Genomic DNA, 18425 nt, shown 5'->3' with positions numbered 1-18425 from the left:
ACCCCCTCAGCTTTGGGCAGCAGATCTGGCCCCATCCCACTTGGATGCATGAAAGGCAGCCCAACACTTCGGAACTAAGTTGGTGAAGATTTGAGTCTTTGAAACCTACAAGGCTGTGGCCCCACTCTTTGAAACCCCAGAGGCCATGGCTCCAACCTTTGAAAACCCCAGAGGTTGTGGTCCTACCCTTTGGGACTGAGGTGGCTCTGCTTGCTCTGTTTCTTGTCTCTTCAGCTTCTGCTTCCTGGTTCCTTGGCCTCTCAGCCCCTCGGGCTGGCCCGGTATCTGCCCTGCTCAGACAAGTATTCCAAAGCTCTTTAGCTCTACCAGTAAGTGCCTGGAGGCACCCCACTCCGCCAGTAAACTTCAGCTGGAAGGTACTCAGTTCCAGGCAGTAAGCCAAGATAATTATAGAGTTCGCCTCATTTGTCTTCTCATCTGTCTTAGTCATCTAGTGCTGCTATAACAGAAATACCACAAGCGGATGGCTTTAACAAAGAGAAGTTTATTCTCTCACAGTCAGTAGGCCACAAGTCCAAATTCAGGGCATCAGCTCCGGGGGAACGCTTTCTCTGTCAGCTCTGGAGGAAGGTCTGTGTCATCAATCTTCCCTTGGTCAGGGAGCGTCTCTGCACAGGAACCTCAGGTCCAAAGGACACACTCTGCTCCCGGTACTGCTTTCTTGGTGGTGTGAGGTTCCCATGCCTCTCTGCTCACTTCTCTCTTTTATATCTCAAAAAAGATTGGCTTAAGACATTTTCTAATCTTGTAGACCTCATCAATATAACTGCCACTAATCCATCTTATTAAATCATGGTGATAGAATGTACAACACATAGGGAAATCACATCCGATTACAAAAGGCTAGACAATCATAATATAATACTGAGAATCATGACCTAGCCAAGCTGACAGATATTTTGGGGGGACACAATTCAACCCATGACACCATCTCTCAAGGATAACTGCTCTTCATCGTTTAATGTGCAGTGTCATGAAAACTGTTATTTCATTTATTTTGTCCGTTTTTTTATTGTTTCAGGCAAGAGGGTAAATCTGTTCCCTGTGACTCCAATTCAGCCTGAATCAGAAATCTTTTATTTAAAACATAGTAACCACACTCATAACATTTTCAGGGGGGATGAAAGTCTCAACTCTCTGCTTGGCCTCCTCTGACACCATCCCATTGGAGGTATTGGGGTGCCTTATTACAGCCTCATGAGGGTGGAAGTCCAGGCTCCCTACTTGGCTTTTGCTGGTGAGGTTGGGGGTGGGAATCAGATAATTCCAATACATGAAGTCTCTACGGGTCTGTTTCTGTTATCTATTGTTTCTGCCAATTCTTGCTCTTAATGCCTTGTTTCCTTGTGTGCTTGCTTATTTCTGACAGTGAGCTACTTATGTCCTTATAAAAACTGTACGTGAATAATGACTTCCAGGAAGAGAGAGTACATATACTTTTCCCTATTTCTCCAACTAATTACAACTAAAAAGTTCGGACATTACATATAAAACAAACATAAAAAGACTCAAAAATGTAGAAAGAAGGTGGAAAACTATCCAGGAACCTCAGGATCCAAGGAATGACATGACGACGTGTTCCTTAAGTTTTCTCTTTGCCTCATATAGCCCAGTCTTAGAGCTAAAGAAGCCAGCAACCCAGAAACACAAAGGACCAGGAAAGAGGTAGACTATCAAGACAGAAAATTTTTAGACAGTAACCACTTACTCTAGCCAAACATCAAAGAAAGAAAAACGTGGCCCCACCACCAACCTCATCTGCAAAGCCAAGTAGGGAGCCTGGACTTCCACCCTCATGAGGCTTTAACAAGGTACCCAACACCTCCAATGGTGCGGTGTCAGAGGAGAACAAGTAGAGCTGAGACTTTCATCCCCACCTGCTGGCAATAAGCCCCCCCCCCACAGGGGTGTCAAGAGAAACCACCTAGGGAGCCAGAACTCCCACTCCTACAGAAATGAGGAGCAGGCACACACACACACACACACACAAATATCAACGGAGGTCAAGCACTTATTATATGAATTAGACTGTTCACATCTTGCATTTTCCTTTCTTACTATTATATACTGCTTTCCTATATCTCTCTTATTTTTATTCCTCTGCAAAATTCTGCTTTTTCACATCTTCTTTTATAATTACTTAATTTTAATGATTTTCCTTTACATTTGTCTCTTTCAATTTTTTATAGTTACATATATTTTATCTTATCTCTACATGGCGAACAGAAAGCAAAGGTCTATAAAGTCTAACTATGCTCAAAGTCCATGCTCAAAGAGAAATTGCACCCTTTTCCCTCTTGGCTTCATCGACCCTGTAGTGGTTTCTTCAAACCATTTATAGCAGAGTCCTTACTAGTTTCAAAGCTGAGTCTCCAACCTAGAATCCCTAGAATGAGTTATCAAATTATTCAAATAGAAACACGAGACAAAATTCTCTCGCAAAGTAACAGTAAATCTACCTACAAATGAATTACTAGAATAATGATGTTTTCACACATTCCAAACCATTCTATCCTTTCACCAGAAATAGGTGATGTAAAATTCTATCTCCTTCCCTTTATCCAAGCACATCCAGAAAAATTCACAAAACAGGCATGTACAAAGATGTTCCTCACAGCACTGTTTGTGATGTTGAAGAGTTGGGAGAAATCTGGATACCCATCGTTGGGAGAGTGGACAAGTAAAATGTAGTGGATGAAATTTTCTAAAATGAGGTGGTGGTCACAGTCACACAACTTTGTGAATATAGCAGAAATCACTGGATTGTATAGTAAAAAAGAGTGAATTTTGTTGTATGTGAATTATATCTCAATAAAGGTGTTATAAACCATAGATAGGGGATGGATATTTTCGCACATGATGCGGCAGCAAAAGCAATACATTGGAAGTAATAAAGCAACACAAATAGGTCTTAAAAACATGATGTCAAGTTCAAAGTAAATACATTACAGATATATCTTGAGAACACAGTGTTAAGTTATCCAATAAAACAAAATAAGAGGGAATCTTACATGCATCATGATGATAGTATTGCCATATACTCACAACACCTAATGTTCAAAAATAATAAATGAAATAGAATGACATAAAATCCACAATCTCTACTCATTACAATTATTGATTATTTGAGAAATGGCACAAAACTATATGACTTCATAGTTTACTTTTAAATATTAATTGGTCTTAAATCTCTCAATAAAGCTCCTTAGAAGAACCACCACAGGGGATCTCTTTTAGCATCAACTGCCTCCACTGTGGTGGTGTTGTACACCACTGAGTTGATTCCAACTTATAGTGATCCTATAGGACAGAGTAGAGCTGTCCCATAAGGTTTCCTAGGCTGTAATCTCTACAGGAGTAGATTGCCAGGTCTTTTCTCCCACAGAGCCACTGCTGGATTCGAACTGCCAACCTTTTCACTAGCAGCTGAGTGCTTCATCACTGTGCCACAAGGGCTCCTGCCTCCATCTTAATGGCTGCTAAATGGATTCACTTTCTTTCCAAATAGGGTTCCAGGAGAATTCTCAAATGGCAGCTTGCAAATATCCAAAAGAACTGTGGGAAGCTTTAGTGTAAGAGAAGTGGGAAGGGTGGGACAGGGGCAGGCCTGAGAAACTGTGTGTTTAAAAACTGTGTGTACACGTTTGTGATGCACAGTCAAGTCTATGAAGCACTTCCTGAAAGTACATTCTTCATATATTCTTCCCCCAAATCAGAACACAAAGGGGAGATTAAGAACAAAAACACAGAATCCTTCAGGACCTAGCTCTTCAGAGTTGAACAAGAATAGAATACCCCCTTTATTCACTGTCATTTAGCCTCATCTTATGCTATTAGAGACTCTTTGGAAAATTCCTCATCTGTCATGGGCTCTTAACATCATTTGATAAGTCTTGTTACTCCTGGTGATAAGTGAGGTCAACAAACTATGACCACAGTTCTGAAACATGTTACTGCAAGGATCTCTGAGTCCCTTTCCAGAAGACAGACTGTACCTATTTAAAACAAGAGGTAATATAATGTTTATAAGATTCTTGTGAGAATCCTATCTTTCTGTAAAAGTTAAGCTTGCTTACTTCTTCATGTATCTATAATTAAAAGAAAAAAATGTTGTGACTATCATCATAAAACCTGCCGCAAATGAGGTAAAAGAATATAACTAAATATCACACTAATGTTCAACCTTAAGAGAATTCTCTAACAGTATCTAATAACTCCCCTTTTGCAGCATTAATTCATGCTCACAAGCCTGGCTCTCATCACCAAGTGAAACAAAGAAGAAGGATCATCAGTTGGAAAATATGGCCTTAGTGATATAAACAATGCTGGAGGACGCATGATAGAATTTTGCAAGACCAACAACCTATGCATTGGAAAAAACACCTTTCTTCAACACCATACACGTGGACCTCACCAGATGGAATACACAGGAATCAAATCAACTATATCTGTGGAAAAGGTGATGGGGAAGCTCGATATCATCAGTCAGAATAAGGTCAGCAACTAGCTCCGGAACAGACCATCAACTGCTCATTTGCAAGTTCAAGGTGAAGCTGAAGAAAATTAGAACAAGTCCATGAGAGCCAAAGTACTACCTTGAGTATATCCCACCTGAATTTAGAGACCATCTCAAAAACAGATTTGAAGCACTGAACACTTAATGACCAAAGAGACAAGCTGTGGGATGACTTCAGGGACATCATACATGAAGAAAGCAAAACATCATTAAAAACACAGGAAAGAAAAGACCAAAATGGATGTCAGAAGAGACTCTGAAAGTTACTCTTGAATGGAAGAAACAATGGAGAAAGAGAGCTGAACAGAAGATTTCAAAAGGTGGCTCGAGAAGACAAAGTAAAGTATTACAGTGAAATGTGCAAAGATCTGGAGTTAGAAAACCAAAAGGGAAGAACATACTCAGCATTTCTCAAGCTGAAAGAACTGAAGAAAAAATTAAACCATTCAGTTCTAATACTGAAAGATTCTACGGAGAAAATACTGAAAGATTCTACAGAGAAAATACTGAACGATTCAGGAAGCATCAAAAGAAGATGGAAGGAATATACAGTGTCACGACAGCAAAAAGAATTGGTCGACATTCAACCATTTCAGGAGGCAGCACACGATTAAGAACCAATGATACTGAAGGAAGAAGTCCAAACTGCACTGAAGGCACTGGCAAAAAACAAGTCTCCAGGGATTGATGGAATACCAATTGAGATGTTTCAACTCTGGAAGCACTCACGCGTCTATTCCATGAAATTTGAAAGACAGCTATCTGGCCAACCAATAGTAAGGGATCCATATTCGTGCTCATTCCAAAGAAAGATGGGCCAACAGAATGCAGAAATTATTGAACAAAATCGTTAACATCACACACAAAATTTTGCTGAATTCAAAAACAGTTGCAGCAGTACATCAACAGGGAGGTGCCAGAAATTCAATTCAGATTCAGAAGAGGACGTGGAACAAGGGATATTACTGCTGATGTCAGATGGATCTTAGCTGAAAGCAGAGAATACCAGAAAAATATTTATCTGTGTTTTATTGACTAGCTAAAGGCATTCAAATGTGTGGATCATAACAAATTATGGATAACACTATAAAGAATGGGAATTCTAAAACACTTAACTGTGCCCATGCGGAACCTGCAGACAGACCAAGAGGCAGTTGTTCAAATAAAACGGGATACTGAGTGGTTTAAAATCAGGAAAGGTGTGTGTCAGAGTTGTATCCTTTCAACATACTTATTCAATCTGTACACTGAGCAAATAATCCTAGAAGCTGGACTATATGAAGAAGAATGCAGCATCAGAATTGGAGGATGACCATTAACAACGTGCAATCCGCAGATAACACAACCTTGCTTACTGAAAGCCAAGAGGACTTCATGCACTTACTGGTGAAGATCAAAGACCACAGCCTTCAGTATGGATTATATCTCAACATAAAGAAAACAAAAATCCCCACAACTGGACCAATAAGCAATATCATGATAAACAAAGAAAAGATTGAAGTTGTCAAGGATTTCATTTTACTTGGATACACAATCAACGCCCATGGAAGCAGCAGTCAGGAAATCAAATGACATATTGCATTGGGCAAATCTGCTGCAAAAGACCTCTTTAAAGTGTTAAAAAGCAAAGATGTCACTTTAAGGCCTAAGGTGGGCCTGACTCAAGACATGGTGTTTTCAATTGCCTCATATGCATGGGAAAGCGGGGCAACAAATAAAGAAGACTGAAGAAGAGTTGATGCCTTTGAATAATGGTGCTGGTGAAGAATACTGAATATACCATGGACTGCCAAAAGTACGAACAAATCTGTCCCAGAAGAGGTACAACCAGAATGTTCCTTAGAAGGAAAGATGGTGAGACTACGTCTTACATACTTTGGACATGTTGTCAGGAGGGATCAGTCCCTGGAGAAGGACATCATGCTTGGTAAACTAGAGGGTCAGCGAAAAAGAGGAAGATCCTCAACAAGATGGTTTGACACAGCGGCTGCAACAATGGGCTCAAGCATAACAACGATTGTGAGCATGGTACAGGACTGGGCAGTGTTTTGTTCTGTGGTGCACAGGGTCGCTATGAGTCGGAACCGACTTGAAGGCACCTAACAACAACAACAAGCATTGTTTGTAGAAAATGGGGATATGTCGATGAACAAGCCAGAGTCCTTACCTTTACGCAGCTTATATACAATGAGGGAAGAAAGGCAACAAACGAATAATTTCAGTGCTAAATATGTGCTATGAAAAAGATAAAATAAGATAATAAGGTAGAGAGTAGAGGTGGGGGAAGCTGCTTAACTTAAGATAGTAAGGAAGGCATCTCAGGAGGTGGCAGTGGATTGAGAACTAAATGACGAAAAGGTGCTAACCAAAAAAAAAATCTAAGGAGAAACATTTCCAAGCAAAAAGAAAAGGTTGTGAGGGAATAATAAGCTTGGAGTGTTTAACAGACATAAAGCCAGTGTGATGAAGGAGAAGAAAGAGTAGAAGGAAACGAGGTCAAAGAGGCAAGGGCTCCATAAACAGTCTCGTAAACCAGAGTAACGTATTTGAATTTTATTTGTGTTGCAGTGGGAAGGGAGAGTTTTACTGAGTTTTAAGTAGAGGAGCAACATGTTCTAATTTGCATTTCCAGTGGTTCTGACTGCTCTGTACAAGACTAAAGGAGGACAAGAGTGACAAGATGTAGACTGTTAGGTTATTACAATAGCTCAAGTCAGAGATGATACAGATTAGACTATGATTATAACCATGGAGGTGGTGAGGCACTGTAAAACCCGGAATACGTTTTTGAAGAATAAAAACATTTTCTGATGGATATGGATGAGAAGCATAAGAAGAAAAGAATTAAAACTCCTATGTTTTTGGCCTAAGCAAATGGATGAATGGTTGATGCCATGTTTTGCATGGGGAAGGTTTAGGGAAGCAATTTGAAAGGGTGTTTATAACTGTTTGTTGAATTTAATACTTTCATTTTGTTTCTTTCAGGTTCATCTGTTAAATTTCTCAAACTAGTTTACAATCCATATTGTATTTCTTTTGTATCCTCATGTGCCCAGCACAGCACTGATATATAATAAATACCTGCTGAATCTAATTAAGTTGAAGTGACCTTACAAGACAACATATGAATCAACATTTTCAAACCTTATGTTTAAAAAATCAAATACAGATGTTTTAATCAAAGACACTGCATATTTAACATTCAAAAAACAAATGCCAGAGACAAGTCTACTTGATTTATGTTTACAACTTTAAAATACAATCACTGTTAAATGTTTGGTGCCAAAAACGATATTACAGAGAGAAGTTTTCAAAGGGACTTATACAGAGAGATTTAAATGTCTCAAATTATTTTGCTTATAATTAAACATAAATGAGCTACACTTAACATCACATTTTTAAAAATAGTTAGCAACATGTGATGAACTTTGAAATACTAGAAACCTGAGGTCATTGTCACAACCAATATAATAAAGGGAAATCATGTGAACTTTGCTTATGTGTTTCTCTTTTAAATTAGACTGTGCAAAGTTGAATCCTGGCAGCTAATGTTCTTGTGGGTACTTGGTTCTGGCATATTAGCACCAGGAATCCTCATCCATCATTTTATAGCCATATCTTTGGCAGAAGCCAAAGAAATTATTTAATTCTTTATTTCATATCTTTTCTATATACATTTTAACCATTCTGATCTTTAACAATTCTCTATCAATTCTAAGAATCTAAAACACTATATACTATTTTTAAATTTGTACATTTTTCCTTCTGAAGCAAGCTAACTAACACATAACAAGAAAACAACATTTTCAGACGAGTATTAATTATGTTGCTTTAAGTTTCTGTATTTTTTAAATGCTAGTTAATCATTAATGCTATAAACTACTGATCTAGTAAATGAGACTTACCAGGAACTACTGGCAGATACCATGTGTAATAAGAAGTATAAAGGAGTCCAAGGAAAGATTTTTTATGATAATGAAGGCACTAATACATATGTCTCTTATTTAGAGTACATAGCTCTTCACCTATTCCCTACAACACTCAACACAAACACAACCAGCAAAATTTATATCCACAATTACATAGTACAAACACTTCTGTTTTGAGGGAATCATTAAACTAAAAAAGAGAGATGAAGTTTACGACTACTGGCTTACAAATTTCTCTCCCCCTGTAAATTACAAGTTCCCTGAAAGCAGGAAATATATCTTTATTTTGGTAACCTCAATTTCACTTACAGTGTCTAACATATAGTAGATGCTCAATAAATGTTTCTCATCCTTCCCCCCACCCCAAACCTTGGCCCCAAATTGACAATCCTTGGAATGGCAAGGATTTTGTCTTGTGGTCATCAGTGACATATCTCTAAGATGTATCTGCTTCCAAATTCTCTTCTTGGTCCAAATCCTATGTAATTCATAATACCTTCTGTGATTGCCCCAGCCCAAAGCTAACTCCTCTCCTAAAGTTCTAAAGACTGTTCTATCTCCACATATTTGATATGAATACACTATTATGAACTGTTAATTATCTATTCATTTTCAATCCAGGTCTAGATATACCTTTTCCCCTTAACTAAATAAGTCAAGGACAGAATAATGATTTATATCCGTGTACCAATACTCAGCAAAGTGCTCTGCACTCAGTAAATGTTCACTGATGAAAATAAAGACAAAAATGATAAAGACATTACGGAGCCAGTTCTACATATTCTTCAAATTCAAAGGCACGGCCTTTGAAACCTTCTGGTTAAAATAACTAAGAAATGGGTAACTACCACAGCCAAAATTAATGAAATGATATTGCTAACCAGTTATTTCACTGTCTTCCAAAATTTTAAGTAGGGCTGTGTGTATGTGTGGGTATATAAAGCCAAACTCATTGTAATGAAGACATAACCAAGAAGTTAAGTGAAAAAGCAGTAGTAAATCTCCCAAAAAAGGATTATTTAATATCATTAGCAACGAAAACTACCTGCCATAGTAACTAAAAATTATGTCACAAAACAATACACCTTCAACTTTTTAAAAATTATCTTTATAATGTGTGTATGCATCTATGTATATTTATGTAGGTACCTTGGAGGAGGAGGGAAATTCTAAAAAGTAAATACTAAAATGTTAGTAATTCCTAAATGGTAAAATCACACAATTTTTATTTTCTTCTTTATGATTTTCTATACTGTCCAAGTCAGAAACACACACTTAAAAACACAATAAATAATAATTTTAAAAAATAAAAATTTTTCAAATTTTGTTGTTGATGTTATTATGCCAACAATTTCAACTTAGTCTAGTAAGCAAGATAATCAAGTCATAGAATGGTTATTTCTTTAGATTAAATTCAGTCTCTCTGAAAATATTTAAATTCTTCTCTTTCTGCACTGTTAAGTGCTATTTAAAAAAAAAACTTGTGCCACCTAGGGACCTTCATATATAAGGATCATAATCAAAACAGGTACTGGTATTCTGCTTAGGAAAGCAATAAAGTACTGAATAAAGCACTTAAGGTATTTCAGAAAGTCTTTTATAAAAACTTACTAATATCAATAATTTTGACTGTGTGAATTCTGATGTACTCCTGATGGAAGCAAAAACTAGAACAAACCCAACAGGGTTGCCAGAGGATAATCTGGCAATATTTATAAAAATCCTTAAAATATTCCCGAGACTATAATGTTGAGATACTCCATAAACCTTGAAATGAAACCACCCCGAGGTCACCTTTTAGCTAAATAAAAGACTGGCTCATAAAATAAAGAATATCACCGGTGAGTACTATACACCTTTAAAAAATCATAAATATAAGACCAAATAGTCAATAATTACTCTAAAGCAAAGATGAAAGGATAGGGAGACACGGAAACCAGATTACTAGAAACAAAACATCTAGAATGGAATGAATGAAAATGTTAACACATTGTGAAAAATGTAACCAATGTCACTGAACAACTTGTGTAGTAATTGTTAAATGGCAACCTAATTTGTCGTGTAAACTTTCACCGAAAACACAATAAAATACTATTAAAAAAAAAAATACATGCGTTGGGGGGTATAATGTTGCGGATGGCATGGAAGGTGATTGTTTCTTACGTGTGGTTCATATGGAAAGCCTCACAACATTAACATTTCAGCACAGCCTCCATGAAATGAAAGAGCAAGGCATGCATATATCTGGAGATAAGTGCTCAAGGCAGAGTACAAAGGGCCTGAAGAGGAAGCGTGCATGTTATGCTTGCAAAATATTAGGGAGGAGCAGTGTGGCTGAAGTGGAGAATGAAGAAGGGCAGAGTGGTAAAAGAGAAAGCAGAGCAGTATAAGGACCCCTCACTTCTACAGGTTCCTTCCAAGACTTCAGAAGAGCTCTAAATAACCTCTTCATATAGTCACGTTTTTATAAAATTTGCAAAAGTGAGGTATTTTAACCACAGATGGTTACGACGACGATCACTTAACATTCTGACTTCCTCTCTCTCACACCTGCCCTACAGGGAATAGTGTTGGGGTGAGCAGAGGCATTTGGGGATCCAGCTTAGTAGAAGCTGAACTGGAGTATGTTTAGCTTGAGTTTAGCAATACATATTTATTAAGTTAATTTCCAGTTGCTTCCAGGTATAGGTAAGTGACTGCTAGCAGTCCAGTAAAGGAGTGTTTTCCAGGAATACTCTCTATCATCTACTGTGCCAACTTACCATGTCATAACACGAAGGTGAAGGAGCAGGGGCCATACTGAGATATGGACATGTCCTATGATGCCCAACCCTAAAAGTATGTGGGTATTGAAAAAGAAACAAGATTTGAAATACACAGAGACGGAAGGTAAACTGTAAAAAATTTTTCCAATCATCAGACATGTAAAGTAGTAAGCAGAGGATCCGATTTTTACCAAGGTCTAGTAGTAAAATGGAAGTTCTCTCCTATCAAGAGAATGAAGTGTATACAGTTATAATTATTATAGATGCAACGTAACTTTGTTTTTCTTTTCCAATGAGAATTGTACTAAACAGAATTTGTCAGAATTCCTGTGTCTGTGAAGCACTATCTGTAACAATAATTCAAAGGGGACAGTTCTGTGTATAAAGTCACATGCTTTTAGTTATTCCAAATTTTTTTTGAAAAAATATTTCAATCAATCATGTAAAAGGAAAGACTGAATTATCTTTATATTCTCTCTATAGAAAATTATATTAGAAAATTGTTGTATGAAAAGATTATCAAAGAGCTTATAACCAAAAAAATTAGGGTGAAAGTATTATAGATGCATTTCAGGTGATTATTTAATAAAAAAATCATGTAGTTTTTTCTGGATTTTGTGATATGCCTGGTATTTATCACCTTTTTAAAAATAATTTTAAAAAAAGGTCATCACTGAAGATGAATTAACATTGGATAGGTTAAACAGCACATTAAACAGATATAGAGATGATTTAACATGGAGACAGATCTGAAGAGATTAACCAAAATTTAGCACAGAGTAGAAAAATGTTAAAGAGCAATGAAGAGACATGGAAAAGAAAATAAGGTTTAAAATACATCTAAAAGTAGTTCCAGAATAAGAGAATATAGAGACGGGGGAGAAGTGAGATTCAAAGAGAGAATACATAAGCATTTAATTCCAGAGCTAACCACTGAAGAAGCAAACTAAGTCCGGAGTAAACTAAATAAAAATAACCGTACATCCTAGTGAACTCAACTGTCTTAGGGTGGGTTCTCTAGAGAAGTAAAACCAGTGAAGCATACATATACATACATACAGAGAGAGATTTATCTCAAGGAAATGGCTCACACAGTTGTAGAGGCTGGCAAGTCCCAAATTCATGGGTCAGGCATCAGGCTGGAGGCTTCTCCTGACTCATGTAGCTGCAGGGGCTGACGAACACAAGATCAGCAGGTCAGATGGCAGGCTGCTGGCAAACGGCCTGCGGAGGCCGACAAAAAATCTAAGATCAGTAGGTAAGACGACTGGCTGCTGGCTCACAGGCTGCAGAGGCTGACGAATCCCAAGATCAGCCAGTAATATGGCAGGCCGCTGGCTCACATCCAAGAATCAGAGGTCAGATGATGATGAACTGGATGCACGATCCAGAGCAAGCAAACAAGCTTTGCCAGAATGTCCATATATACTGGATGCAGGCCACACACCAAGGAAACTCCCCTTACAATTGATTGGCTGATCACATCACAGATGATGACTATCTTATTCCATAATTGCCAAACCACTCGGTATCATGGCCAGCCAAGGTGACACACAACCTTAATCATCACATCAACATACCAAAGACAAATTCTTCAAAAAAAAATCTTAAAAATAATCAAGAAAAAAGAGAGATTACTTTAAAAAAAAAAAAAAAGAAGTAAAACCACACTGACAACAGAGCCAAAAAGTATTTATAGAGAACAAAGATAAAGGATTGTTGTTGTTGTTAGGAGCCATCAAGTTGGTTCTGACTCATAGTGACCCTATGACCCAGAACATCTTCCAAATGCTAGGAAGCATGGTCAATCTAGAATTCTACACTCAACAAAATTATTATTAATTCAACAAATACTTATCCAATGCCTACTATATGCCAGGCTCTATTTAGGTGTTCACGGTACAATGGCAAATAAAGCACAGAAAGTCCATGACCTTGTAGAGTTTATATTCTAGTAAGAATTCTCTAAAGATAGAATAAAGACAAAAAGAAATTCTTTAACTAGCCCGCTCTCTTGGTGTCCTGAAACTTCCATCTTATTGCAATCAGAAGTGCTTAGAACAGACACTTTTCTGCAGTATTTTAAAATAACTTACCTGATGGTATACCCTAGGCTTTCTTAATCAGTGGTGCATGAAACCCTTGAAATTATATTGAAATGAGTGTCTTTCTATACATAAGCAGTTTTCTGTTCATGACTCAAAAAAGGTTAGAACTACTTTTCTCTGACCCAAATCCCCCTCCAGAATAGTTTAGTGCTATATTATGGCTCCCACAGTACCCCATAAATTCATTTTTTTAGTCCTTTCCACACAGTATTATTACTGGTGTCACTTCTCCACTGACTTCTCCACTAGACAGTAAGCTCCATGAGTGCAAGAGCTAACTCTTTCTTGCTTACTAACATCTAGCACAATAATTGGCATATGGGAAGTACAGAGCAAAAATTAAATATTTTATAACTTAAGTGAGTTGTTAAATATATCTCTAACTATACTCCCTTGTTACAGAATTCAAGAACTTACCCTTTGCTAATAAATAATTATCTTTTCATATTTGAATTTTTAAATCTTGCCTATTAAACAACTTAGACACTTTAAAATAAATGTTTTTAAAATACTAACTTGGCAACGTAAATTATATAACCCTGATTATACATTTACCATAAAGAATATCAGAAATAGTATAGAAATATTAGAAAACATTAACTTAATTTCTGTAATCTTAATTATGTTATTAAATGTACTCAGTGTTTGGGGCTAAAGCCAGTGCAGCTTTAACGTCCAAGAAGGACACACATCATATAAATTCATCGCTTTTTCCATAATAAATAGCAATAGAGGCAGAGTGTAAAATGAAATTCAAGAGATATATAAGTGTCTGTATCCAGTAACCTAGCAAACGTGAAGGTCTAAGCTTTAAAAAACCAAAAGAATCATGAAGGGCAGAGAATAGTAAAGGACTTTCCTCCTGAAATAAGTGAAGCAGTTCTATGTGGCAAGAATGAATCAGATGGTATCAAGGCTCATTTAAACTTTTAAGGTTAGTCTTTAATTAAAACAGAGACAGAAAATATTCTCAAATTTAAATGGCCTCCCTTTCTTTTTTCTTTTTTCCTCTGTTGTTTTTGAAGAGAACTCGGTTTTTAAAAAGATAAAAAAGCACAACGAAAGACCTCAAAAAAAAAAAAAACTACTTACCAAGTTGGCCATATAAATTGTGAGGAGCCCTCTCCTGCAAATAATTTTTAAAAAGAGAGAGAAAGAGATAGAGTAAGATTAAGTATCAATTTGACTTAATAATCAATTTATCATATTTTAGAAATCTATCAAAAAAATTATCAGGAGTTGAGAAACTTACTGGTATCTTACAAAAAGGGGTAGCTTATGTGAACTAAGATTTCAGTGCCATAACAGTTCTAAGTAGATGCTTTGAGGCATTTGTTCAGCAGTCATTAATTAAAATTCTGAAAAGAGGAATTTAAAGTATTTTTAAATTACTATTGCATCATTAGTTGTATGATGTATAATTTGAAGAGAAGTATAACTTGCTACTAATCTATGTTTATGCTAAAGAATTCTAAATTTAGTAATAGTAACTAAATTTAGTAATTCTAAATTCATCTGGTCAAAAAGCCAAAGTCAGAACGATTCTGACTAAACGCAAATTCATTAAAAAAAAAAAAAGAAACAAATTTTAGGTTTTCTATTTTTTTCACATACAATGGAATTGTTCATTTCATTAGATTTTATTACAAATCATATTAAATCACCTTGGTTTTAATTTCATTATGTGAGAAGTTAGGTACTAAGTGAATTTTCTAACTCCAAAAGACAAACACAATAGAAAGTCCCTGACAGAGCAGGAGAAAAGCAGCGTGTAGAACTCAAATTTTAGTAAAAAGAACAGACTTAAAGGTCTGACTGAGACTGGAGGGACCTCGGAAGACATGGACCCTGGATGCTTTGTTAGCCCAGAAATGAAACCATTCCCGAAGCCAACTCTTCAGACACAGATTAGACTGGACTATAACACATAAAATGATACTTGTGAAGAGAGTACTTCTTAGCTCAAGTAGACACGAGACTAAATGTGCAGCTCCTGTCTGGAGGCAAGATGAGAAGGCAAAAAGGGACAGGAGCTGGTTGAATGGACATGCGAATTTCAGGGTGGAAAGGAGGAGTGTGCTGTCACAGTATAGGGAGAGCAACCAGGGTCACATAATAACGTGTGTATAAATTTTTGTATGAGAAACTACCTTGACCTGTAAACTTTCACTTAAAGCACAATTAAAAAAAAAAAAAAAAAAAAGACAAAGGTCTATAAACACTCACTGTACAGAAAAACTGCATTTTTACCAAAGTTATTTAATGAAAATCCAGGTAAAAACTCAAAGATAAGGACTATTTTCTGCCCTTAAATCACTTTATTTTGCTTATACTGCATATGAGACAAAGAATGAAACATATCCTCTTCTCTAGGAAAGAGGTCTTTGACATGTTTTAAGAGTTCAAATAAACTTTGAAAATTACAAAAACTTATTTTGGTTTCAATTATGAACAATTTAGTTCTCAAACAAAAAATAATTTATACATAAAACCAATACCAATATCCAGTCACTTTCACTTAAATACCATGCCAGGTCTTAATATTGTCAATGAGATCTTGATGTTGGAGTCAATCATTCAAAGTCCTGAGTCTTCATTATTTAAAATGGCTTAATAAGATTTTGAATATTCCCAAAGCCACATGGAGGCAGTATGATTTAAATGAACAGGACTAAAGAGACATTAGGAAATCAGGGTTCCAGTTAACTTTAATTATCTGGTATGCCATCATTTTGTTATTAAAATGAGAGGACAAGACTAATCATGTAACTTATATTTTTTTAATAAAAAAAAATTTTTTAATCTTACATTTATCAACAATATATAAACCATAATATTGGATCTCCTCTGACTGAAAAGGGAAAGAGGGTCTAGATCTACCAACAAGGCAATACTTCCCCCACCCTCAGGTAACCTCCCTCCTCAGCAAGTCCTAAGGTACCTCAACGAACAACAGAATCCTGGACTCTTCCAAAAAAGAATTTAAAAATCACTGGTAAGATGATCCATAAGGTCCCTTTTATCTCATCTTTTCTGTAATTTCTACTATGGATCAAAATTGTTCTTACTAATCATTACCGATCTTACCAGTTCTTAACCAAATTCCAAATTAAAGATGTTCAAATATTACCTATTTTAGATAAATTACATAAAGAAAAGTTAAGGTAACATCAACATTCAAGAATCACACATACACAGAAGAAAGAAAAGTTAAATGCTTTTCAAGCAAAAATCATTTTACCAAAAGCTAGTTATGTATGAATAACCAAAACCAAACAAAACCCCTTTCCATCCAGTCAATTCCAACTCACAGTGACCCTACAGTACAGAGCAAAACTGCCCCATAGGGTTTCCAAGGAGCAGCTGGTGGATTCGAATTGCCAATCTTTTGGTTAGCAGCCAAGTTCTTAACCACCGTGCTACCAGGGCTCCAGGTTATGTATGAAGAATAGCGTCAATTACAAATTCCAGAATAAAAATATTTCTGTACCTTCAGTGGTAGTGCCTGACAATACATTTCATTAGGAAATATAACGTATGGTATTTTTAAAAACAGCTGTTTCAGTATCCTAAGTCTATGTATAAATATTCAGCAGTAAAACAGCCCTAGTTTCATCACTGGTCTCCATCTATCTGATAATCTAACTATTTATGTTTAACTACAAGGCAGAGATTATCTTGTTTATCTTTACATCCCCACAAACCTGCACAGTACCTGGCATCTGTAAGGTACTAAATAAATGGCTGTTGAATTCTAAGCATATAAAAGGTATAACCATCAAGGTGTTAATAAGGACCCCAGTCTTATAAAATGGAGCACCTTACAGACATATAGTCACCAAAAACAGCTACTAGGAGAAAGGGCTGAGGCCAATTAATGATTCCAGTTTATTAGCAAGCGAAGAAGTGATCACATTACCTTATGTTTGCATAAAATTTAACAATTTACAAGGTGTAATTAATAGTATTAAATCAAATTTTATCCTGTTAATAGTCCTAGGAAGTATAAGGCAGATACTTTATCCTCACTCTATAAGAAAACCAACTATCAAAAAGTTAAGGGTTTTTCTTAAAAATGTAAAAGTAACAAAAACACGTGATGGTTCATCTGACTTCAGTTTCATGTTCTTTCCAATGCACTGTACTGCTTCTGTAACAGAACATCTTTAGACTAGTCAGGTACCTTTAAATTCTGCAATTCAAACCTACTATACAGCCACAGTAGTCAAAACAGTCTGGTAGTGGTACACAATAAACACATGGACCAATGGGACAGAATTGAGAACTCAAAAATAAAACCATCCACAGTTATCTTCAACAAAGGGTCAAAATCCATTAAATGTGGAAGAAATAGTCTCTTTAACAAATGGTGCTGGCAAAACTGGATATCCATTTGCAGAAAAATGAAACAAGATCCCTACCTCACACCATACACAAAAACTAACTCAAGATGGATCAAAGACCCAAATGTAAAACCTCAAACCATAAAGATAATACAAGAAAAAATAGGGACAAACTTAGGAGCTCTAATTTACGGCATAAATAGACTATCAAATATAACTAAAAAAGCACAAGCAGCAGAAGATGAACCAGATGATTAGGACCTCCTGAAAATCAAATACTTAGGTTCATCAAAAGACTTTTCAAAAAAAGTAAAAAGGGAATCCACAGACTGGGAAAAAAATTCTGGCTACAACATATTTGACAAGGGTAATCTCTAAAATTTATAGAAAACTCCAACAACTCAACAACAAAAAGACAAACAAACCCAATTAAAAAGTCGGCAAAGGACGTGAACAGACACTTCACCAAAGAATATATCCAGGCAGCCAACAAATACATGAAGAGATGCTGGTGATCACTAGCCATTAGAGAGATGCAAACCAAAACTACAAAGAGAGTGAAGCATCTCATAACATGGATGAAACTGGAGGACATTAAGCTGAGTGAAATAAGTCAATCACAAAAGGACAAATACTGTATGAGACTTCTATTGTAAAAACCCACAAAAAAGTTCACACACAAAATGTAACAATCTTTGCTGGTTACCAGGGATGGGAGGGATGGGAGGGGTTGGGGGGGAATA

At 36.4% G+C, this 18425-nt stretch overlaps 1 protein-coding gene across 3 annotated transcripts in view; it reads right to left on the bottom strand.

Moving 5' to 3' along the window:
* TMEM135 (transmembrane protein 135) overlaps positions 1-18425 on the bottom strand; it is a 284710-nt gene that overhangs the window by 204173 nt on the left and 62112 nt on the right. For all 3 annotated transcript variants that reach the window (XM_004385530.2, XM_023739804.1, XM_023739803.1), the window contains exon 4: positions 14432-14465. In XM_004385530.2, the coding sequence (XP_004385587.1) occupies positions 14432-14465 (34 nt within the window). The remainder of the gene's footprint in view (positions 1-14431; positions 14466-18425) is intronic.

The sequence above is a fragment of the Trichechus manatus genome, unplaced genomic scaffold, assembly GCF_000243295.1.
Source record: "Trichechus manatus latirostris isolate Lorelei unplaced genomic scaffold, TriManLat1.0 scaffold00140, whole genome shotgun sequence".
NCBI lineage: Eukaryota > Metazoa > Chordata > Mammalia > Sirenia > Trichechidae > Trichechus > Trichechus manatus.
Note: the sequence above shows the minus strand (reverse complement) of the source record. Positions and strands in the feature narration are given on the sequence as shown.